Source organism: Pholcus phalangioides, unplaced genomic scaffold (assembly GCF_987345545.1).
Source record: "Pholcus phalangioides strain wild (caught in Gottingen) unplaced genomic scaffold, Ppha-v1.0 ptg000011l_1, whole genome shotgun sequence".
Taxonomy (NCBI): domain Eukaryota; kingdom Metazoa; phylum Arthropoda; class Arachnida; order Araneae; family Pholcidae; genus Pholcus; species Pholcus phalangioides.
In genome coordinates, this window is record NW_028301604.1 from 9243311 (window position 1) to 9269185 (window position 25875).

General features: G+C 34.2%; 1 protein-coding gene across 1 annotated transcript in view; it reads right to left on the minus strand.

Moving 5' to 3' along the window:
- HERC2 (E3 ubiquitin-protein ligase HERC2) overlaps positions 1-25875 on the minus strand; it is a 645607-nt gene that overhangs the window by 381730 nt on the left and 238002 nt on the right. Inside the window, exons 31-34 of the mRNA XM_089238586.1 lie at positions 24643-24762; positions 13880-14016; positions 11308-11657; positions 2206-2375 (exon numbers count right to left, since the gene is read on the minus strand). Coding sequence (XP_089094712.1) covers positions 2206-2375; positions 11308-11657; positions 13880-14016; positions 24643-24762 — 777 coding nt within the window. The remainder of the gene's footprint in view (positions 1-2205; positions 2376-11307; positions 11658-13879; positions 14017-24642; positions 24763-25875) is intronic.

Here is a 25875-nt window from a genome sequence, read left to right on the forward strand (position 1 = left end):
GAAGATATTTCTGAGCTTAAACATACAAAATGCTCTAGTACAGATTGAGACCAATCAACAGTATCTATGCCACATCTTGAATGTGATAAACAACAGGCATCTACATTTTCACCAGGTGAATCTTGGAAAAGTTCAGAGAATGAGAAAAGGTCACCTCTCAGATTTTGAAATGAATTTGACTATTAAAATGAGGGAAGAGGTAAATGTATCTATCTGTAGGGATGTAAATACAGGGTTGGTAAAAAGTCCATAGAAACTTTGAAAATGAATAAAAACCGAAAAAATAACAGAAATAAAAAAACGGTTTGCAGGGTTAGCATCTCACGAGAATTTTTTAAGACAGAAAACCCCTAAAAAAACAGCCCATAGATGGCACTAGTACAAGCGACTTCGGTGGGAATATGCAAATGAGACTGTTATAAGAATTTGCGCTCCTAATTCACAACCAGTTCATCATTGTAAACCATGTATGTGAACAAGGATGCTGAGTGCAAAGGATAAAGCTTTGTTGAAGTTGTTTTACGTGAACCAGGAATCAGCGACCATTGCCTTGTGTAAATTCAGAGTTCAGAAGAATGTGAGGACTGGAAAAGGGCCTTTAACAGCGACAGGCCTCATAAAGCTTGTTTAGCGGTTTTAGGAAACTGGAATACTGGAGGATTGAGAATGTGAGGACTGGAAAAGGGCCTTTAACAGCGACAGGCCTCATAAAGCTTGTTTAGCGGTTTTAGGAAACTGGAATACTGGAGGATTGTGTAAAAGCCGGACGACTATGTTTAAAGAAGGTACATTCGCTGCGTGTTGCAGCCGAAATGGAAGCGTTCACGTCTGAATCAGCTGCAAGGACCAGTAGTGCTCGTAAAGCTTCCAGATGTTTGGGTTTACCACCATCCTCGGTATGCAATATTCTTGTCTGAATGACTGCAGGGACCAGCAGTGCTCGTAAAGCTGCCAGATGCTTGGGCTTACCACCATTCTTGATCTGTACCCATACAGATTGCAGTCGTGCCATGAACTTTCACCAGCAGATACTGTACAGAGGGAAACATTTGCGAGGTGGGCTTTCTCCAAAATTGGACAGAATCCACCTGGGTCTTTAACATCTTGAGGACAGATGCCTATTTTTTGCTTCATGGCAATGTTAATACCCATAATTGTCGCATCTGGGCGACGTCTAATCTAAGTGAGTACACGCAGAAACCATAGCATTCTCCGGAAGTCTGGTGTGGGTTCACAGGTTTGTTCATCTTAGGACCCATCTTCTTTGAAACGCAGTGCCCAGTAAATGGGTGGAAAATAGCTATGGTGAATATATGCGCCGTGTTATTTAACGCTTCTGCACGAGAAGGTCATGCCATGTTTGCGTGAAAGAGATGCGCTTTCCACCGTCACATTTATGCAAGATGGAGCAACTAGTCACACTGCTACTCCAGTCAAGGCATTCCTGATACAGAAGTTTGGGAAGACAAAATCATTAGCAGGGGTTGCAGGTTCCCATGGCCTCCTCCGTCTCTAGATTTGACACTGGCAGACTTCTGGTCATGGGGATATTTGAAATCCTGGATGTATTGATCCGGTCCATCCAATCTGTCGGAACTGAAAGATGTGATTCACCGAGAGGTGTCATGTATACATCTGGACCTGCTGCACTCTGCTGTTGCTAGATTTGTGACTCACCTGTAATGTGTTATGCCCTGTGGTGGTGGTTATGTGGAACACATACTGCTGTAATAAACGATTTGGAGGCATTCTGTTTGTTATTTGCATATCTTTTCTTTGACTTGTATACGTCAGCATTATCTATCGGCCGTTAGTTATTTTTTTCCTGTCTTAAAAAATTCCTGTGACTTAGCGATGCTAACCCTGCAAACCGTTTTTTGTTTCGGTTATTTTTCTGGATTTTTATGAATTTTTAAAGTTTCTACAGACTTTTTGCTCACCCTGTATGTAACTGACAATACAGTGAAATGACAGTTTTACAAAGCAGAAGATGGCAACAGTACCATGAGCAACTGATCAACAAACAGGCTGCATGTAAATATTATGTTCGTGTTAAATTAGTTAAAATGATAGCATAATAATTTATCAATACAGTGTCTCATTATTAAATATATAATATCCTATCATCATTAAATAATATCCTATCTCATCATTAAATAATATCCTATCTCATCATTAAATATATACCACACATATCCTACATACCTGATCATGCCAACACCAATCTGCTCCTCTTACAACTCTAGTTCCTAGTTTCATGATAGAAGCTAATTCAGGTCCACAGAGTGGATTAAGAGGTTTTGTAGTCCTAATGTTATCTTCTATAACTCCAAATGGCAAAACATCTGTTTCCCCAGTTTCTATTTTTGATGCTCCTGCACATGCAAAATCAAAAATTAATTATTAAAAATTTGAAATGAAGATATCTATAAAATGTTTCATCAAGTCTAAATTTGTAATCATCGCTGTAACACCATGTTTTTCTAACAAGTTTGTAGATTGAAATCTATTTAAGTAACAAAGTCAGTAGAAAAATAAATACCAAATTTTGTATGTAAACACATATAGTAAATATTTGTATTCCCCCTCCTTTTGAATTTTATGACAAGAATTGAAAAAAATTGATTAAATGTATTTCTAACAGCTGAAAAACTCCTGCTACTTCAAGAATTGTAAAGATCTAATACATATGTTACTGTAAATATGATAAATCACTGATCATTTTGGTAAACTTAATAAATTTTACAAATTTATCACTTTTACCGGCATTTATGTTTACTGCAGCTAGTGGTAGTAAATACAGGGCTCCCACTCAAATAAAAAAAAGTAGGAGAAAGTAGGGCTACAAAGTAGGGTAGTTGACCCCCCCCCCCCAAACAACATAATCATAGTAGAATAAAGATAACCTAAAAAAAAAATTTTTTTAATTCTAAATTACTTTTTTTTTCATAGATTTCAGTATCCTGTGAGATTGACTCAAGCCAAAGAAAGATGACGAAATGACTTGTTTACAAAAACAATTTTTGGCCAAAACAGGATACTTAGCAACCACAGATAATTGTTTTTTGTCTTTCCTCACAATATAGATTACATTCCTTTTAGAGTCTTCCACAGTCGAGTCTGTCAACTCTCTTCGACAATGCACAGCAAATTATGAAGGCATAAGTTTTTTAAGAATGACACCCTTTCAAGACCACTTCCAAAACAGTGCAAAATGTGTAAATTACAAGGTTCGATATAAATAAGTCAAAGTAAGCCCTAAAAACACAGAAGACAATTGAATGGTATTGGGTAGCACCAGAATCACCACACCTGAAATACCCTATGTATCCAACTGCTTTGTTATGCAAAGTGTTGTTTCACCTATACACAAAATGTCTACCATAATTTTGAATGATGAATGTGTTAGTTACAGTACAAGACAATGAAGTAGTAAATACAAAATTATATTTTCCATCCACACACAGACAGAAGTTCTTAATGAATACTCTACTCGCTGAATCCTCAAACTAAGCAAACAAAAAATTAATGAATTAAATGGTCCACATACACCCCTTTCCCCAAATAACCTTAAAATCGATACAATTTCTGCTTTGGCAGAATCATTAATTGTAATCTACTACATTTGCATTATTTTAGGCAATATATCAATGATTCCTTCCTCAATTAAAATCAATTATATGGATTTTGGTGATATGATTTGGTAAAAAAAGTGGAAAAAGTAAGACATTTTACCAAAAAGTAGGAAAAGTAAGACATTTTACCAAAAAGTAGGAAAAGTAGGACGAGTGGGAGCTCTGGTAAATATACTAAATCCTCAATAAGTTACTTAAATTTACCTGGCATCAAGATAGGATAATGGATTCAAACTGTGATGTTAATCATGTTTAAAAATATTGATAAATTTAAAGAAAGCTATCATTACAAGACTGATTATAATTTATACATTTTTATATTTATTTTCACTTCATTTTTATGGCAAAATATATGTAGTGCACCCATCAACTGTGGGAGAAACTGATAAGTGGTTTAATTTAAGTGATACATTTCAGCATGATTTCTTCTGTATTAATCTTGTTTACCCAGTGCCGTCTTAATGCATGGGCCTACCCGGCACAACCCAGCAGAATTAAGAGAAGAGCAGGACCTCACACAAAAATTAGATCTGTTTGAAATTTCTGAGAATTTGCCTCAGATAAATCATTTTGCCTGGGGAGCCCATGATGCTCCCATGGGTGGAGACGTCAAAGCTGGAGTCGACTGGTCTAATGTATAAATGTATATATGAATTGACATCATCATCATCGTGCCCCCACCCCAGACGTCCAAGTCTATCTCCGCCTATGGATGCTCCTAACATGGCCCCGTACTTACCAACTTCATTTAGGAATTATGCATTATCACTGGTAAAAGGGATAAATGTAGAAAAATTTATCAAACTTGCTGAGACAATTGATGATTATGCACACTAACCAGCCATTATGCATAGTCACCAATTCATCATATGTGCCAGAACAATGGAACCTGCATGATACAGTATTTTTTTGGCAAAAGGCGGAAAGCATTTTGATGATTAAAAGTCGAAAGTAGTAGATGCATTTGTTGAACTACAATATTCATGCAAAAAACAGCAAAGGGAGAGACATTAAAATTTTTATTTTCTATCAAATTTCACATTCAAACCCAACCACAAGAATTGACAATAGAAAATTAATGTTTCAAGTATTCACCACGTTTATCTTAAACTTAGATACTAATCAAGATTTTTTAGATATATACAATTAGACATACTTATAATGAATAACTGAGGGAAGAACGAATAAATAATGACATGAAAAAAGTATTTTCAAAAAATTAAACATCATAGCTATTTCCTCATTGAGTTCTTTTTTATCTATATTTATATATATATATATATATATATATACTAATATTTTTTTATCAAAAAATACTTTGAATGTGGCAACAATGCACTGGTAAAATTGGTAATACCCTCTTTTTTTGCCTCTGACAGACATTAACTTAGTTTTGGCTGTATAAAACTAGTCATAAGTCTCTCAGAGCATTTTTGAGTCTATGTAAAATCTTTTTTTGTTTTGTGCGTTCTTTTTGTTTTTGGAACCTAATTGCACCAGCGGGGATTCTTACTACAAACAGGGAGAATAAATAATGCTTCTTCTCACTAAGAATTTGGCTACTAAAACATTTGCTAACTCATTATTTAACGAGACTTGGTTGTTGGTTGTGGTGCTGTTATTACATGACTTTAAAAATGTCTAAGTGCAAGATGTCATGCATTCCTTAAAAAACAGAAGCAATAAAACTAATTCAAGTAATATACAGCATGTCCAAAAAGTTCTTATGTGGGTTTTCTTCTTCTCAACTTTTAGTCATAATCAGAAACATCCAATTGTAAAAAAAAAATGCTTTAAATGAGAGAATATTCATATAATGGCACCTTTTAAGTTAAGGAAATGGTTTTTCAAAAAATAAAATAAATATAAAATCTTTATGTTTCCCCCCCATCCCTGTAGTTCATATCAAGAAAAAAAATCCCTTCCAGAAATATGTGTGTGTGTGTATATATATATAAATTAAAACATGTTTTATTGTTCTATGACAAATATTGACGAAGATATTAAATATTAAGGTTTGAAATGGAATTCAGGTTGAGGGGGGTCTCAGACAAATCAAAAACCAGATTTGTACTTCACCCAATAATGAGATATTGCTTTCTCAAGCAGAAGCAGGTGTCTGTTATTGCATAAAATGATTATAATAGAAATTCTAAATGCTTTAAAACAATTTTTATCAATACAACATATTAGCTGGCATACCATGAAAATCAGGGAACACCAGCTTTTTGAGTGTTAAAATAGTTAATACCTGGCCTGGCATGCTAGGATGGATGACAATTCATATTATATTTTGCAATGTAATTCTTTAATTTTTCACTCTGTTCATTCCACGTTTACACACGTTAATGAAATATAGAAATGCTTCACAGTCTACTCATATTTTCATTAATTAATGTAATCTACACAAAATAATATGCTTTGTATCATATATTTTTAATAAATCAAGATTTGTGGTTGCAAAAGCAAAAACAAAACTAGAACTCTACCTAAAAGCAGTTTGTAAAACAGAAATGATCCAAAATGCAGAGAAAAGACTGGGTTCAAATTGGCTACTCTAATATCTATTAAGAGTCCAGATATTGTAGAATTTCCCGGCAAGACAACTAATGTGAAGGAATAAGCAGGGCCGGTTTATTGCATGGGCAAATGGAGCATGTGTCTGTGCCTACCAATTTTCAGGGCCCCAGAAATTTGTCTTTTGTATTTTAGTGATTTACCTCCCTTTCATAGAATACAGTCAGAGAACATTTTAAACATATGTTTGAGGAAGTAGTGAAGTCACTCAATCCTAATGATATGTATGATAACACTAGAAAAAGAAAAACACCTGATAGGGCTACTGGTTATGCAGATCTTTCTTCTAGGGACAATTTTAGAGTAGCATGCCATTTTGCATCATATGATGGATTTATATTGCAACTGACATCTAGAAAAGTTATTTATGAAAGTATTTTGGAAAATTTTGTTCTTTAAATTGCAAAACAGATGAAGTCTTTCACAAAGCCCAAGTGTTCCAGCAACATTATAATACTGCTTTGGATGATGATTTTGCTGAAGAGTTTCAGCAATTTTTGCCAATCAAAAAGGGGATCAAGAGAGAACTCTAGTGAAAAACTCCACAAAAGTTACCCGATATTATTTCAAATTTAAAATATGACTAACTCAATAAAGACATTTTAACACTGAAGGCAGGAAAAACAGTCAATTTTAATGACTGTTTGATCCACACACACAAATTTGATACAGCATCTTATTAAATAAATACCTAACAGCTATTCATGCCTGTCATTAATTTGTAAAGAGGATGTGTTAACAGGGTATGAAAAAAATCCTGATTTCTTTATTTTAATCAGATTTTTTATTTTAATTAACTGACTGCTTATTAATTAAAAAAAATCTTGGTAATCATTAAGAATGTTTATATTTTCATATCACCTACACGTTTTTTCCCACATAATCTCTCAAATTTAATCCGTATTTAATCAGTATTAATGAATAAACTGCAAATGAACAATAAACAAATGAACTGCAAGCAAAAAATTTGAACACAAAAAAATCTATTAACATGAAAGGCTGTTGATCCTGAATTAACTTAATGGATTAACATTTTTCTTGTAGAGTGCTTTCATTAATAACCCCCCCCCCCCTTCCATTTAAAAAAAAAGTGACCGCCTGGTGGCAACACAGTATCAAATAAGGTACAAGTTTCTCTATTCATTCGATGTTCAACCAAAGCGCCATTCAGCATCAACTAAATTAAAAACATATTCTATGGAAAAAATTTTTTCTTGCATAATTTAAGGATGCATTTATTATGACGTGTTTTAGATTTTGCTTAATAATTCATACATTTGTTTTTTCCGCAGATTTAATGAATTGTGGTAAAAAAAAAAGAGCAAACTAGAAATTTTAACATGACAAGTCTGAAATGCAATGATATTTATGTTGATAAAACATATATCATCATTTTGAATAAGCAATTAGGGTATAGAATTCAAAGCTTTACACAAACAATTAATTTCTGTTTTTCATCAGGGGAACCCTAGTGCCCCCATTGTGAGCCGATCTTCCATTTAAAAAGTCTCGCCACAGAGAGCAACAGGCACACAACAATAACATCTTCAATCAGTACACTTCCTTCAGTTAGAAAATTTGATGACAAAGGGCAGCACACTACACATAACAAGCTTCACGTTAGGTTCACAACACATACACATGCATTCCAACATGTACCAATTCGTTAGAAGTTGTGCATGGCTAATGCCATAGTATACATAAGAATTTATTTTGATAGTAATTGTACATAATTTTTGCATAATGTCATGCCATTTTCACCTCAAAACAAGGTAGAAAATAGATTGCAGCACCTGAAGAAAACCTTCACAACACTCTGATAGCATAACCTCAAGGAACATTATATATCGGGGGGGGGGGGGCGTCCTGAAATTTATGCTTGCCCAGGGCTCGACCTTATGATGAATGGGCCCTGGGAATAAGGTACTTGTTTCCAAACTGATAAATATAGCTCATTAATTTTTGCATATAATAGATATGACCAAATTATTATAGAATATCACTTATTAGTAAATAAAAATAAATAAAAAAACGAACAACTATGAACAACATTAAAGAGGAAAACAGTTAAACACTAATTACAGTAGAACAATGGAAAAACCCTTCGGGAAACCTCTGTGGCTTATTTATAAGAGAGGCAGATAAAAGTATCCAGTTTGAGGGACTAAATATAAATGTTAATGTTCAATGTTTTTTAGAACGATGTATAAATTTGTTATACAGGGGTCTGTAAAAAATATTGGCCAAGGGGTTCCACTGAAAAGCAGGGAACAAGATCCCTTCAGTCTCTTTAAACTCTCACGTGAAAATCAAACTACTGTCATGCATAGGAAAAGTGAAACAAAACGCAAGTAATATCTGCCAAAACAAAGTAATTTTAAACTTCTGGCTTAAATTATCAAGACTCTATTGTTTACTCTAGTCCAGTTTATACTTTTTGCACCAACCCCCAAATGACAGCTAAGAAGATGGATCCCAAGCACAAAAAAAATCACAAACTTTAGAATTAAATAATTTTGTCAATTTTTGTCATAAGGCGATAAAACTTGTTTTATCTGTGATATTAATGCAAGAGCAAACTTTTTCCATTACAGTAGCTTTCGATTTACAAGATAATTCATTCTGTAAACATGCTTATAATACAAAGCATTCATTTATCAGAGCAAACTTTTCCCATAAGGAATATTGGAAATTCAAATGACTCATTCTAGAACCATTGCCCTTATAACAGCCACAATATTTTTCAAAGATAAAATGCAGGTTTAAATTAGACAAAATTTGTTTTACATTATTGTACTTTACTTACTTATATTGAAGGTTTGAGTATTTTTGCAATGGTACAAAAGAAAAGGGGCTCCACTTTGGAATCCCACTTGCATTAATACAAAATTAGAGGGTGAGACAGTCTTTCTTGGGCTTGTGCTATTGGTGTCACTTCCATATATTCAGTGGCATCCAGGGAAGGGACCAAAGTCAAAGGGGGCCTTTGTTGTAAAAATTATTGAAGGTTTCATTAACAATCTATATGCATACAATATATTTTGTCTTTTATTAAAATAAAAGATAAGCCACAAAAATGCTTGAGGTCTGGCCCTGAACTCATTAAGACAGCCTTACCTGCATTGAGAGAAAGAGAATCCCTAGAGGCTCAGTTGTTATGAGGCTCAAATTATAAAGACAACATGAATATACAAAGGCAGACCAGTTTTATTTAGAAGGCTTCAGTATGCATACTACTCCCATTATGTGAGTGAGAAACATCATTATCATTTATCAAGTTAAAATTTGTATCATAAACCCAGTTACTCATATTATCAAGATTTACTGTATGATAATAAGGACCCTGGGGAAAATATAAAAGGATGAATTTTGTTATTTTCAGAAATCAATTAGTTTATACAAAATTTAAATATCGTAAACTACTTTAAGTTTGGGATCGCAGATTATTTTCAGCTTTTAAATTTCCAGTCATTTCCATGCGTTTTATCCATTCACTGCTTCCGATAAAATGCACGCCATTGGCAGGAAATTCAAAAATAATCCACTGTTTCAAAGTTGCAACCCCAGTTTTCCTGGTTTATGGTAATATTAATATTTATTTCATTTGAAACATCTTTTTGGAGTTGAAAGTTTTTTTTCCATGACTGGTTGTTGAGAAGTAAAAAGACTAGGTAAGGAATTTCTGGACATGCTGTAAAATATGAAGTATCAAAGAAATCTGGTATTCTGCAGAATTCATTAAAAAAAACAAAAAAACAAAGAGAATCTGTTGAGAAATTCTTCTGATGGTGTGACATTGGGGAGTACACAAAATGCACATTTTCAATCATGAATTATGTAAGATTTCAATTAAAAAATTTTTCCTTTATTTTTTAATATTATTTTAATATTTATTTCAGTTTACATTCATTGAAAGAATGCTAACCTTTTTAAAACATAAGCATCATGCATACAAACTACATCTAACTTTAGCTAAACCCATCCCTGTGCAGATATAACAAAATTAGCAGATAACAGATAATTTTGCTGCTTTCAACTTCATTATAAAAGGGTCAGACTGTATTCACCAGACTGTAAAGCTTTAAATTCAAATTGATGTAATTTAGTACAGAATACCATTTTGTCTTTCCCATTTTTTTACAGTTCGGTAAAACAGATGGTACACAAAGCTACATAGCTAATATAGAAAGTGATACAATAGTATTTAAATTTTTCAAGCACTTGGAAATGGCAATTCTTCAAAACCAAATTGAAAAATACACTGTATACAGTACAAGGTCTAGATATTTTTTTTGCTGCCATGGCAATTTCTTGGATTATTTCATAGATTAGCCAAAGCAAACCATGCAGATGATGTCTTGCCTGACCATTCATTGTACAGAGCCTTTGTTCAGTGTATATATGCTCCAAGGAAAGAAAATGTTGATTGCTTATGTAGCGTAGTGGTCTAGAGCAATCGCTCAGATTACAAGGGGATATCAGTTTGGTTCCTGCATGTACTTGCTCCGATGGATGAAAAAAAAGTGTCCATTAAAGAATCAAAGAAACATTGATTAAATTAATTATTGGGAACTATAAACACAGATTTGAGTTTGATTCATTAATAACCTTAAATGAAAACCATGATACCAATCACATAAAAAGTAATTGAACAACATGAATAAAAAGATGTATTGAAAAATTTGGCACTGAATCATGGGGTGTTCGCACTTGTCCCAAAAATTCAAGAAAAAGATTCATAACACCAGAAAAAACATTCATAGAGATATTTAATACAGAGCATACTGTTTTCAATTGTAATATCTTAATATTATTGCTTTAAACTTATGTGTTAGATGTAGTGTAGACATACGGGATATTTTAATAGCAGTTCCACTTATATGAAGATGTTGGAATAAGTTTTCTCTCTCTCTCTTCATTCATGTTTGAGATATTTTATGAAGTAGCTGAATGACCGGGACATTAAAAAGACTGGTGATGTTAAATTTTACAGCATATAAACACAAGTCAAGATTAAGTTATACAAAAGAAAAAAATTATTTTGCATAATATTTGCAGTATTGCAATAAAAATATTTTGTCAAAATATTATTTACCCAGAAGTCGAAGAACAGTTTGAACTAAAGGAAGAATACCAGCGTTTAGAAGACATGATATTTCTCTATTCCGATGATTTCCAGCAAGAATTCCAAAATATATCATCATGAAATAATATACTTCATTGAAATTATCAATTTTTCCAACAGATTTCAGAAGTTTGCTTTTCACACACAAACTTCCAGTATAACTGCTGGGGATAGAAGCTTCGTCAAATTCAATCTTCAAAACTATAGATCGTAACTGGCTTACAAGTAATAATGTTAATGATAAATATGCTTGTTCCAGCATAATACGATCACAGAGAGGAATGATGTTGGCATTTTCTAAGCAGTGTGGAACTGATGTCCTGAAAAAAAAAACTGAAGCTATAACAAACCTTTCAAAACCAAGTTAAGTCAAAAGACCTGAACAGAGACAGATAGTGTTTCTATTAGTTTCAATGCAAATTTTACTGCAGAAAACGATAGCATGGCTTTACTTAGTATTTTTATATTTATTATAACACACTCTCAACTTCTTGAAAAAAAAAACAATGTATACAGTGAAACCTGTCTTGAAAGGAATCAAAGGATAGCACTGTTGGTGATATGCACCTTTATAAAATGAAAACCTGTCTAAACTGGAATAACATTTATTCATATAGATTCCACTGTATGTATGCCTGAATTGTACTTACAAATCGGTAGTGTAATGAAACTTTTTAAAGACCCACCAGTGGTTATTTTTTCACTTGTTGAAAATAGAGGTAATTAGAAATGTTAAAATCACATAAAATAATATACAGTGCTACCATGAGTAACAAATTTAGTGTATCATATTTAATAAATATTATGCCTAAGAAAAAAAAGACATTTAAAAAAAATCATTTTCATCAAGTAATATGGAATAGGAGATTCAAAATGAAGAAAACTAATTTGAATTAATCAAAAACAAGATTTGATGCATCTATGACAATAAAAATGAAAATTTTATCACTTATTTTTGTAGTTGAAGATGCGGTGGTGTCATAGTCTATTTACAAGATTCACAAATGCAATCTTCCTATTCTGCCCCAAAGTCAAGGTGGGCCCACAGAGAATAGGACACATGTTATTTTTAGACCCTTTCTCTTCTATCTTACTAAACTTTTCATCTTGAAGAGATACTCTAGCCCAACTCCAAAAATACTTGCAGAATTCCATAATATCCAACACACCATCTGTGAAAAAATAGCATTCCATCTAACTGGAGAGAATAGCTAGCTAAAAATGGGTGCAGCTCAATAAAATACAACACATGGGATGTATATTGCGCTTAGTTTAAAATTATTGGCCACATATTCAATAATTAATAAACATTTTTGATAACTAGCCTGAGTAAATTTATGGAAGTGGGAAAACAATTATTCTCCTACAGCAGCCGTGATGATGGTGACAACCAAATGACTGACTGACTCTATGGCATCATGGGGGCATTTTAAAGAGTTGTTTATCGTTGTTCCACTTAGGGGCCATACCTGAAGGTAGAGAAAACCCGGTATTCTATATTACCAGACTAGTATATAATACCTGCATTTCCTATGTATTTTAGGACAAGTCTGAGATCTGACCCATGCAAGCTTATGGAATGATTTCTTGCCCATGCACGAGTTAATAGCTTATCAAGACTTAATAACACTCATTAGAAAGTAATAGTCAAATAGTTTTTACCAAAAAAATGTGTATATTAAAGGGTTTTGGCAATTTTTAAATCGCCAAAACCCTTTTGAAATACTGTTTTATAAGGGGAATAAAAGAAAAGCTATGAATTTTTTATAAAATGAAAAGGGAAGACTGCTATACCTTAGGACAGTTGTATCTATGGACATTTCATTTCAAAATTTGAAAACAGGGAAAAATGTAGGGTGGTGGTTCCTAGCAGATGTAAACTAGTGATAGGCAGTTGATGACAGGAAGTCAAAACGCCAAATTTTGAAATTCTAAAAATTCAATATTCAAAATATTAGATTTCAAAAATATGACTTGATTCAAAAAGGTTTAAAGCTGGGGATCTCAAACTATGTGCCTAAAAGCATTGTTCAATAAAGGTTCTTGTAAGCGATTCTTTGTTAGACTGCTTTGGAAAGGTACAGATAAGCATTGATTAGGGGGAAAAGAGCACTACTGTGGAAAAAAGGTTTGGGAACCCCTGGTTTAGAGCATAACACGAGCATTTCACTAGGTGAAAATATGTTTCCCAGCGGCCGAGAAAAATTAAAACGTGAATTTTGTCCACGTAGGTACAGCAGTCTCCCCTACCCAGAGGCCCAGACATGAAGGAAACATTGAGGGGCTGAAAATTGCCATTCGTCTCACATAAAAAGGACTCAAGCCAGTTTGAAGGATATGGAATGGTGCATTGCATTGTATATCCATAAATTATTGGAAGGGATTGACCATGCCCCCCCCCCCTCACAAAATTGAGGGCCTCAGACCCTAGGTTCTGACACCTATGCCCTCATGGAATTGTGTTTTGTTACAAAAAACTTTTTCAACTAAGGTATACACATAGTTTTCAATTACAAAGATAAACATTGTAAAAGTTACTCACATATTGGGGTTAAGTCTATCATTTATTCCTTGCCAGCCTATTAGCAGAGAGTACTTGGCTGAGAGGAGGAAATAGTCTTTTTTAAGAAGCTGAGCCATAGACTTGTATGCTGCGATCCGAATTTTTGAACGCTTAATCTGATAATGAAGCAAAATGGTAAAGGAAAATTAAACAAAAAAGGAACTTCGTGAAAAATACAAAATTAACATTCCTTTATACAATAAAACCTCCTCTAACTGCCACCATTGAACAATGACCACATTTGGTTGTAAACGAATACTTCCCCATAGACCTAACATTAAAGGCGACCTCTGAACAACGATTTCTGAATAATGACCACTTTGGACATGAAGTCGGGAAAAAACATGCATATCACAATGAGAAAAATAATTTTCAAGCTGATTTTTAAGGGAGTCCCCATCGAACTCTATGAGGGAAGGGGGGTGGGGGAAGATTCTGTATGCTTTCTTTTCCTGGGTACCAATGCTAGATGGGTATATTGAAGGCAGTGAAGAATGGAAAAAACTTGAAATCCGCGGGGACAACTGAAGATCTGCTGTTAGCACTTCAATCACAAGGGGGGGGGGGGATATACAAGCCATCCAATTACTAGAACCCCTTTGTTTATTTGGCACTTCTTACTCAGAGCAATAGTTCTGACAAAATATGGTGCACACAAATAGAAATATCCAGGGCATTAATTTTTTGTGAAGAATATGATAATTTTTTTTTCACAAAAACTTATGTCAGCATCTATGTCTTCAGCTATAAGAATGGACTATGGAACAACCTGGAAAGAATTTCTAGTAGATTGTGGGTGGGAATAAATAACTATTTTTTCGGGTTGCTGGTACACCGTCTTGGCCCATATTAGTTTTTCTCACCAAATCATTTATGTTGTTACAAGATATACGGAAGACTGGATGTTGTGAAGATATTTATTATTTGAGATGTTGATTTTTTTAAGGAAGGAAAAAAACTCATCTCTGCCTCCACCGGGAGTCGAACCCGGGTCCCTCGATTGCCGGACGAGTGCTCTGACCACTAAGCTACAGAGGAGATAGAGATTTTCCTTCGCTAGAGCGTATATATGCCGAACGGAACCGTGCAATGGACGGTGAAACCGATCAGCTAATAGCTCATGGACGACGAGCCACCAGAGGGCTATATATATGACATGAATGTCGCTCTCCACTTGTTGCACTGCAAGCCTAAATTTTAAGATGCAAAAACAGCACTGGAAATTGATTAATCAATTATTATATTATCATCAACATAATAATATATTTTAATATAATCAGTAACTTATTTCAACGTGTATAAGGAGCCCCCCTTTTTTACCAAAAATTGTCTCCCAAAAATAAGGGGGGAGGTGGTTTCTTATACATGGATAGTATTATGGACATATCTTTTTCAATGTTTTCCCAAATTTTAAGCCCTAAAAAATCAGAGGGTTCCTTATACACATTAAAATACTGTATATAATTATTGTAATCAATTACTATTTTACATGCTGTATAGATCTCAAATTTTTTTTTTTTTTTCAGAAATAAAAAAGCTACTCCCAATAATGGCTACTTTTCAATAAGTGCCACATTTTCACGGTCCCGTTAGTGGCCAGTGTTGGGAGGTTTTACTGTATACCAAAAACGTTGCTCTCATATCATCTTTGGAATAACTTTTCATTATTCTACAAATTGAGAAAAAGCCATCTCTCTCTCTCTCTTTAAACCGTCCCACCCGGGGACCATTTCCTGAAGTTAAGAGAGGCTACTAATGTTTCTACTTAAGCGCCTCATGCCACAGTGCATGAAATAAGGAAGGCAGGGTCATGTCTCCAGTGTCCCAGCGGAGACGTGATGACTTTTCTTTCTGAGTTCCCCTCAGCATAATATCTGGAAAATAACTGTTTCCTTGATATCTTGGGCTGAGAAAAAGATATCTATCTCTCTCAATCAGTAATTTTGGTTTTGTTGATAAATATGAAGAAAGCCAACATCAACAATACTGATTTAAAAAAAAATTTCAATCTTCCTCCTACTTATTTTAATTTTATGGCAAAATACGTACCATATTAATTTTATGGCAAAATACGTACCATATTAATTTTATGGCAAAATATGTACAATATTAATTTTATGACAAATGCAATATATGCATGTATCACATGAGCAAAACTGATAAGTGATTGAATTTAAGTGGTATATTTCTATGTGACTCCTTCTGTATTTATCAAATTTACCAACTTCATTTGTGTGGGAATTATGATTAATCGCCGGTAAAAGTGATAAATGTAGTGAAATTTATCAAACTTACCAAGAAGATCAGTGATTATACTTGATTACTAATTTACCACATTAACCGTAAAATATACATAAATACATTCAAAAAACTTCAAACAGGGAAATATTCAAAATGTCATAAATTTTTGGAGAATTTGCAGACCCTGTGTGCTAAATCTTCAAATCACAAGTTTGCAAACAAATGCATTAAACTACAGGGTTCTTAACATATGAGTCACAACTTGAAGTTAGGTCACTCTGGGACACCTCCAAAAAATAATACATTTTTTTAATGTTTAGCATTTTTTCTGTATTCAACGTGAGATAAAACACAACATTGCAAACATATTGAAGAGTATGACTATAGGTAGCAATCCTTTGAAGTGAACAAAGATGCGCATCTGTTAATCCTTTCTCCAGTCTAGTCATCCCAGAGAAGAACTTTGACCCTTGGTGCTTGGTGGGGACAGTCTAGGCAACACTCCCCTATTAATAAGTTTGTTTTATCTTATCTAGGGTCTGGATCTTGAACAAAAGGCTGCAATGTCTGGGAATCACGTCACGGTGATCAACTGTGTTATCAATTCCAGCAATTAAGGTTGCAGTAATTTTTGTGACAAAATCCCATTGTTATTTTTTTGGTGTTTGTCAGTCTACACAGCAGGTGTCTTGTTTTTCTTCTTGCTTGTACTTCTTTTTTTAGTGGTAAATTTCATCATACAAACTATTTGTCCACTGTAATAAGTATTCGTTTAGCGTAAGTCTCCAAATATGGACAAACATCAATATAAAGATGATTTCCTAAACTTCATATTCAGGTCTATAGACGATTGAGGGATTATTAAGCCTCAATGCGTCATGCCTAGTTAAGTACTGAGCAATGAATCACTGAAACAAAATAAGTTAAAGAGGCACCTAAAAAATAAACACAGCGATTTGGTGACTATACAATCTGAGGGGTGTGTTAATAGGGGTTTTACTGTACATACAGAGTGCAGCATAGCAAACAGAGAGTATGGCATTTTACTGGTGAACCATTGATACTACAGGTATACTTCCAATTAGAAAAAGTTTCCAAATAATGTGTTGTACTCAGATATGTCATTCATGTCTCAAGGGGTTTAATAGTTATTGAAATAAAATCATTAACATTTTATGCAGTCACAGTGTGCCCAAAAATGCAATTAGAAAGTTGTTGCCCTGTCTCTCTTGATGCAAACAAAATAAATTCCATGCTTGTAAGTGCAATGTTCACTGAGATATCCGAATTCAAAAAACTGAGGAAGTTAAGAAAAAGCATTAAATGCAGGTAAAATGGTTTTTCTGCATTTAAAAAGCTGTTTTTTTCCAACTTTCTTCCATATTTTGGATTTTGAATATCTCAGTGAATATTGCACTTAGAAACATGGAATATTTTTCTGTTGGCAGCAGGAAAGACAGGGCAACAACTTTCTAATTAGGTTTAGGGGCACACTTGAGACTGCACAGAAAATTAATATTTTTGTTTTAATAACTATGTAACCCCTTAAAACATGAATGACATATGTAAGTACTACGTGTTATTTAGAAACCTATTCTAATTGAAGTATACCTCTAGGACCAGCCGTACATCAGTAAAATGCCATACCCCTTTGTTTGCTATGCACCCTGTATACAGGGTGATTCAGAAAAGATGGGAAAAACTTTAAGGTGATAGTATGCACCAATAAAAACAATCGTCATCAAAGAATGCATGGTCTAACATGAAACGCAAATGCGCTAGCGCTTTTCGAAATGGCCGCTCTGCAAACATTAAAACAGCATTCCTGTTGAAATTTATTGGAAGAAAAAGAACGCCATACATGCAAATCTAACCTGGGGAAGAAGAAACTGTATGCAAATCTGCAGAAACAGTGAATAAAAGGCATGGAGACACCAGCCCTGTGAAGTTATTCCAGCGTGCAACAGTTCAAACAGTTGTAACGAATGGGATAATGGTGCACTTTAGTAATACTGAAAAAGCAGACATGCATGGATGAAATGCATGTCTGCGTAATGAATACCTAAATGAAATGCATGTTTGCTTTTTCAATATTACGAAAGTGGGGGCCATTATCTATATATCTATATATATATATAACGTGTCCAGACTGACTGATTCATCATCACAGAGCTGAAACCCACTGAAGCTATAAATATCAAATCTGGTCAATAGTTTTGTTTCATGACGTAAAGACTCGCTAAGAAGGGGTTTTCTGAAATTTGACCACTAAAGGGATCAAAAGGGGGAGGGATTCAAAGGTAGCATATTGAAATCATCCCAAACCAAAACCACTGAAGCTATAATCATGAAATTTGTTCAGAAGTATTATTTCATGACATAAAAAAAGCATAGAAAGGTTTTTTCAAAATTTGACCTACAAGGGGGCCAAAACAGGGTTTGAAGCAACATGCAGAAATCATGCCGAATAAAAACCGCTGAAGATATAGTCATGAAATTTGGTCATAAGTTTTATTTCATGACATAAAAAACTAAGGAGGAGATTTTTGAAATTCAACCCATAAGAGGGTTCAAAGGTTATATAGCGAAATCATGCTGAGCCGAAACCACTGAAGCCATAATTATGAAACTCAGCTAGTAGTTTTAATTTGTAATGTAAAGGCTCACTAAAAAGGAATATTTTAAAATTCAACGTCTAAGGGGGTCATATGTTGGTGGAGGGGGTTCTAAAAGTTATATGGCACAATCATCATTGAGTTCAAACAGCAGAAGATATAAATATGAAATTTGGTGAGTATTATATTTTATAATACAAAGAATCACTCTGTACGACAGGATTTCTGTAAATATAACCCCCAACGTGGTGCAAATGTTATGTGGGGGAAATCATTGCAGAAAAATTTTCAGATGACTAAATTCATGCGAGCAAAGCCATGGGTTATAGCTAGTCCCGTATGTTATAACTGTTAGAACGGTTGCACGCTGGAATAACTTCACAGGGCTGGTGTCCGTGCCTTTCATTCACTGTGATCAAGATTTGCGTACGGTTTCTTCTTCTTCCCCAGGTTACATTTTCAGCATGTGATATTTTCGGCTTTTTCTCCCAATAAATTTTAACAGGAATGCTGTTTTAATGTTTGCGGAACAGCCATTTCAAAAAGCGCCAGCGTGTTTGCGTTTCATGTTACACCATGCATTTTTTGATGACGATTGTTTGTATTGGGGTGCACAATCACCTCTTAAAGTTTTTCCTATCTTTTCTGAATCATCCTGTATATATATACACACACACTCATATATGCATTTAAACATAATAAAACTTAAGAAAATCCAAGTATGTGCAGTAAAAATCAACCAAGGTCAAAATGACCCTGGTACACTGAGCTCTTGACCTAAGGACTCCAAAAATCTTTGCTCATTAAAAATCATGAAGAGAGGGCAGAAAAATAGATACTTGACCAGGATGACAAAATACATGTTCTAATTGAGAACATTCAACAAATTACTGCATATACTTGCATACAAGCAAAGCAATTTTGTTCAAAAATTAGTTCTTACATTGTGGGGGGTTCTAAATTCAAATCTTAATCAATGTTACTTCAAGTAAAGTAATGAGTTTATATCTTTGGCTCTTATTGTGTTTGCTTGCAGTACTTATTTTTTATCCGAGTTGTGACAAGTGGTAATTATCACGAGAAGCCCTCCCCTGAAGAAAAAAAAATTTTTCTTCCGAAAAATAATGTTTTTTTTCTCATGACTTTTTTTTCCAATTCAAATCATTTTTCTTCAACTTCAGAAAAAATCTGAATCTGATTTCTATGTAAAACTAGCAGTAATACTGCCCATGTTTCCGTTATATACCGGGAGCTTTAGAAAAATGACAAACCATTGTTTGGGAACAAAGGTAATCAAAGTAGACATTCCAAAAATCATTGTTGCTGGACAGTATTTTGACCCTATTGGGCATATGCCCAACTCTGATGAACATTTGAAGTAACTTATAGGACCCTGATGTAACTTTCTTTGAAGTAACTATCTTTGTACACATACAAAATTTGGCAAAGATTGGTATGAAATTGAAGATTTTTACAGAGAATGTACAAGCAGAAAACAAATTTTATATATACAGATGTCAAGTTTTTTGCTTACCATCCGTAAGTGAAATTTGAACTTTCCTTTGTTTATCAAAAAGAACTCTAGGTGTTGATTAGTTATCTTAATGCAAACTGCAGCTTTTTATGTCAATTGCTGATTTGTTATTAATTTGATATACATAATGTAACAACAAAGAAATACTTGAACAAAAGAAGTTTCTAAAAAAACCAGACTTCCGTAGTTTTTGGCAAGTATAAAGTCCTCAATGTACTTTTGACTATTTTTGTCTTCGTAAGTGTTCACACATTTTGTTTTAATTATTTCTTTTCATCTACTGTCAAGCACAATCAATTCATTTTGTTGACATTGCGAAGAGGAAAGTAGGTAAGCAGCAGTTAGCCGAAGTAGAATTCAATCGACTCAAAAATGACTTTATCAATAAGCACAAATGTACCCTACCTTTTCCCAAACCCCTAGTTTATCTAATCATAATGTACCAAGAATGAATTAGATTGTCAACGCATCCTCACTTCATAGTCAACCCCCCCCCCCCAACAATCAAACCCTCCTCCTGGCACTTCTTTGCAAAACACCTGCACGTTGAAGATTAAGAATTTATGATTTCTCTTACCCTCCCCCTTCCCCACCGTCTCTCCCTCCTTCTCTATTTTTTCTCAGAACAAATATATAACGTTGGAATTGAAGTTCGGTTTTTAATTACAATGAACTTGGAGGTGGCTTGAAAAATAGAATAACATGAAAAAAAATAGTGGGAAGGAAAACAAGTTCGTAAAATAGAGAGTTAATAGAAATAAGAGTTCATAAAATTGAGCAGATTTTAAAATTAGCTCTACGGCATGGCGTTCAGAATAGAGGACAAGTTTATAAAAAACGCATGTTCATAAATTGGAAGTTCGTAAAATCGAGCATCAACTGTATGTAAAAAAATGTTTGAATGATTTACAAGTGAATGATATATAACGAATAAATTGCAGTACTATACAGTGAAAATTTGAACTATGATTAAATCTGTATATGAGTGATTCACAAGACAAGCAAAATTTTAAAAAAAATTTTCACTGGATATATGAGCAATGTCTTGCAAGACAAGAAAAAACTTGAAAATTTTTGAATATATTTTGACTTGATAAAGGAGATATTTCTCATAATATGAGTAGTACATACTCTAAAGACTCCTTGATGATCACTCGTGTATATAAGGTTTTATTAAGAAATCATCAACAAATAAGGTAAATACATGAAAAATACAACTTTTAATGCATTTATACACATAGTGGGTGTCAACTTCAGAGGAAAAGATATTTAACCCCTAATCACACACTGATCGAGGACCCCACTTGGGTTGGATACCAAATCTTAACTCTTAGTTGCTCAGCAGAATAATATACATCTGTTCACTTCAAATGTTGCGTTCAGAATGAAGCAAGAGCCTGCATGTAAGACTAATTCAGCACCCTGATTGCACACTTGTGAAATTAGCTACCCGATTAGTCTATTTGACATTTCTTATAATTCCCACTTGTAATGAATCTAAGAAATGGTGTTGCAATCAGTGGTGTTGATTTATTGTTAATTAGTAATATATTTTTGAAGGCCCGAATATAATGCTATATGATCTCTCTTTAATGTTTACTAAAGTGTTTCCTCGTGCTTGTTTCAAGAATATTCTACTTATTTCATCACCGATCTTGGTGTTGAGCCCTGTCTTTCACAATTGCTCTGATGGTTTCAAGTTCACGTTTTAATGTGTTCCAATCTGAACAGACGTTAAATGCTTAAAACGTAAGGAGTCATTGAAGTATTATGTCAGTATTGATGGAGGGGTAAGGGTTTCAAGTTTGCTGACTTCTGATGACAAGGGAGAGGGGAATTTGAATGATGCTTAAATCATCAAACTCCCTTTATAAAAAATATGATCATTTTGGTCGCACCACAGTCATTTTCTTCACACGAGGGCTAATTAGACCGGGACCTACAATTTATTGCTGATTCCGAACGGCAGGGTTGTTTTTTATACTCATCGAGAGGTTGGTGTGCTAATCCCTTGATGGGGGCTCCCTGCGATAGCAATTTTTTCTGTGGTCATGTCACCATTTTTGTTGTACCCCTATATCAGGAAAGTTTTCTGACAAGGATGAACCGGGTATTGAACTTGCAACACCTCTAAACATCCTTTGGTACTTTAGGCGAGTATCTTATCGACCTGGGCTACCGCGCCCATATAAAAATATTTAATATAATATACTTAATGGCATCTTTACTGAGCTTTCCAAGAATTAGAAAAACCTTTCGATAGTTTGTGGGCACCTAGTGATCTCTAAATGTTCCGTGGATCCTTCAAGTGATCTGGAAATTTATCTGGGCCACTTAAGTGCTCTAGAAATGTGTCACGGGCTACCCAAGTGCAGTGGAACTGTGCCAAGGATCACTTAAATAATTTGGAAATGTGTTGTGGGTAACTTGAATGATGCAAAGCTGCATGGCAGGCCACTCAAGTGCTCTAAAACTGTGTCACATGTCATTTAAGAGATCTCTAAATGAGCTTAAATACTCTGGAATTATGCCATGGGTCACATAACAGATCTGTAAATGTGCGGTTTCGTTAATTTTTACAAAATTAGGTTGGAAGTGGCGAGCCAACCCTGAGGGCACATTTGGTCCATGGGCCGAGCATATATGACTTAGAAGGTGGGTCGCAATGAATTTTTTGAAGAGAAATTTTGAGTTATTAGCTTTCAAATAGCAGTGAAATTAACAGAAATTGATTACAATAACATATAAAGGTACTTTCATCCAAAATTTTAATTTGAAAAAAAATATCTTTTCACATCAAAAAAATAAATTTTTTGATCATCTGGGGAAAGTATGAGCCCCTGATGCCCCCGCATATGTCTCTGATCTCAATATGCATTAGGAGGCCAATTCATTTCACTAACACTGAAAATTCCTTCTCCAGTATTATCTGTACATTCCAAAAGGGAAAGAATAGTCATGCTGACTTCTCCCTTTTATGAATCAAAAAAGATAACAACTAATGAGTACAGTTATTTAGTGTATCAATTTATTTCATTTTGCTCCAGGTAATCAGTAATTAATATTGGATCAGTAATTAATATTGGATCAGTAATTGATATAAAATGCATCATAATTGCACTACGAATTTAAATATATTTTATTTATTTTATTTATTTATACAATATTGTTTGGCCGAGGCCTACACAAGAGGATGCGGAATTATATATGGCAAAAGTGTCGATTGATGGTACGAGAAAATTCAGAAATCATAGGGCAATCTACAATATTTGATGGTAGCTTGTTCCAGTCGATAATAGTTCTAGGGAAAAAGCTAAATTTGTGACAATCTGAAGAGGCAAAGATGGGCTGTAATTTTTTGGAATGATTGAGTCTAACAGAGAAATGTGAAGGTTGGATTAGAATATTGGATGTGTCAATATTAAAAACCCCATGGAGGAGTTTGTAAAGAAAAGTTAAACGAGAGATAAGTCGAAGAGAGGAGAGCGGTTGGATATTGAGTTGTCGCTTGAGTTCCGTTATAGAGACATGTGAAGACCAACAGTTGAAAATGAAACGAGTGGACTTATTTTGGATAGATTCTAATTTGTCCATGTTGGTTTGGGTGTGGGGATCCCAGGCTTCACAGGCATAGGAGAGGGCAGGGAGAATATATGTTTGATAGCACAAGTGACGAACATGACGAGTGGAGTATTTTAGGTTACGGCGAAGGAAAAACAGTTTTTGGAGACATTTATTAAAGATATAATCAACGTGAAGGTTCCAGCGGAGATCGGAAGAGATTATAATGCCCAGGTATTTATATTGGGAAACCTCAGAGATCAAAGAGTCGTTTATAGAATAGGGGAATTCGTGAGGGATTGTTTTACGGGTCACTTTCATAAAAACAGTTTTTGAGAAATTGAGGGGTAATTCCCAGGTTGAGCACCATTTGGAAATAATATTAAGGTTGTGTTGGGGAGATTCTTGGTCAGAAAGATTGGACACTGTTTTATAGATGACACAGTCATCGGCGAAGAGTCTAATGAGGCAGTTTATGGAGTCGGGTAGATCATTTATGTAAATTAAAAATAATAAAGGCGAGAGGACCGAGACCTGGGGTGTGCCAGATTTGACATGAAGAAAAGGAGAGTTCTGGCTCTTGTACGAGACAAACTGGCTATGGTTAATAAGGAAGGCCTCCACCCATTTCAGCAGTTGAACATTGAAAACAATATGTTGCATATATAACAATATATAACATATATAACAAACAACAGCATATGAAAACTGAAAACCTTATTTCCATTACATCATGTTCATTTGTTTGCATACATACAAAAAGTCACAGATTTAATATAAAAAATAATCACCTGACATATAATCACTTTCTTCAAAATTGTTAAATCAATGCAAGAGTCAGTTAAAACAAACTCCATAACCTCTTGACAAATTTCTTCAGCTTCTTTGGTATTAATGTCAGCAGTTACGCTCTGTATTTTAGATATTTGAATAATGAAGTAAATTGAGTTCACATATTTTGGCATAATAATATTTCATATCAAATATTAAATTTTAGAAAAAATCATATAAACATTCTGTTAATCTCATCAATTGTAATTAATACACTAATACAAATACAAGGACAAAACATGCAAAATGCCCAACCAGGTGGCTGAGAAAAAGATGCCAAACACAAACATGGATGTCATACATTTTCGAAATACAGTGAAAAAATTAAAAATGCAATTATAAAAACTAAAAACTATATGTATATGATAAAATATTATACAATACCCATAAAAATATTTATGGTTGTCTTTATTATAAGTATGGATAGCTTCTCAATTTACACCAACATATTTATCATATTTCTTTTTAAATGTGTCAATTATGTTAGAATTTACTTACCCCAGAGGGTATATATATAAGCTCTTCCATTTATTAACAACTCTATTAGAGAAAAATTCCCTGCAACACCATAACCTAGAATTATCCCTTACCAATCGATACTGGTGTCCAACATCATAACCTAGAATTGTCTCTTACCTATCGATGCCGGTGTCCATTGTCAAAGAAGTTGATTGACGGCATATTCATAATTCATGTGGTCCATCCTAATCATCCCATTGAAAATTTTGAACACTTCGATCATATCTCCCAGACACCTGCGTTCATCCAATGTAAACATATTCAAAAAATAAAGTCTGTCTTCATAACTCAGACTCCGTGTGCCAATAAGGACATGCGTAGCTCTTCTCTGCACCCTTTCAACCAAGTCTATGTCCCTCTGTAGGTATGGTCTCCAAAACCTTACAGCATACTCCAGTCCAGGACGAACTAAGCCTCGGAAAAGCGGAAGAATGACTTTAGGAGACCTTTTTTGAAAATGAGACCAAGCTTTCTATTCAATTTTTTGACCACCAGTGAACCATGTTCAGAAAACCTAAGCTGTTTGTCAATGAGAATTCCCAAATTGGTGACACTAGTTGCATCCGGGATAGTGAAACTATCGTAAAAGAAATGTGGGTTGTTCATCCAAAATGAGCAACCACGCAACTGTCAATGCTAAACGTTATGCTCAATTTATTTGCCCATGCTCCTGT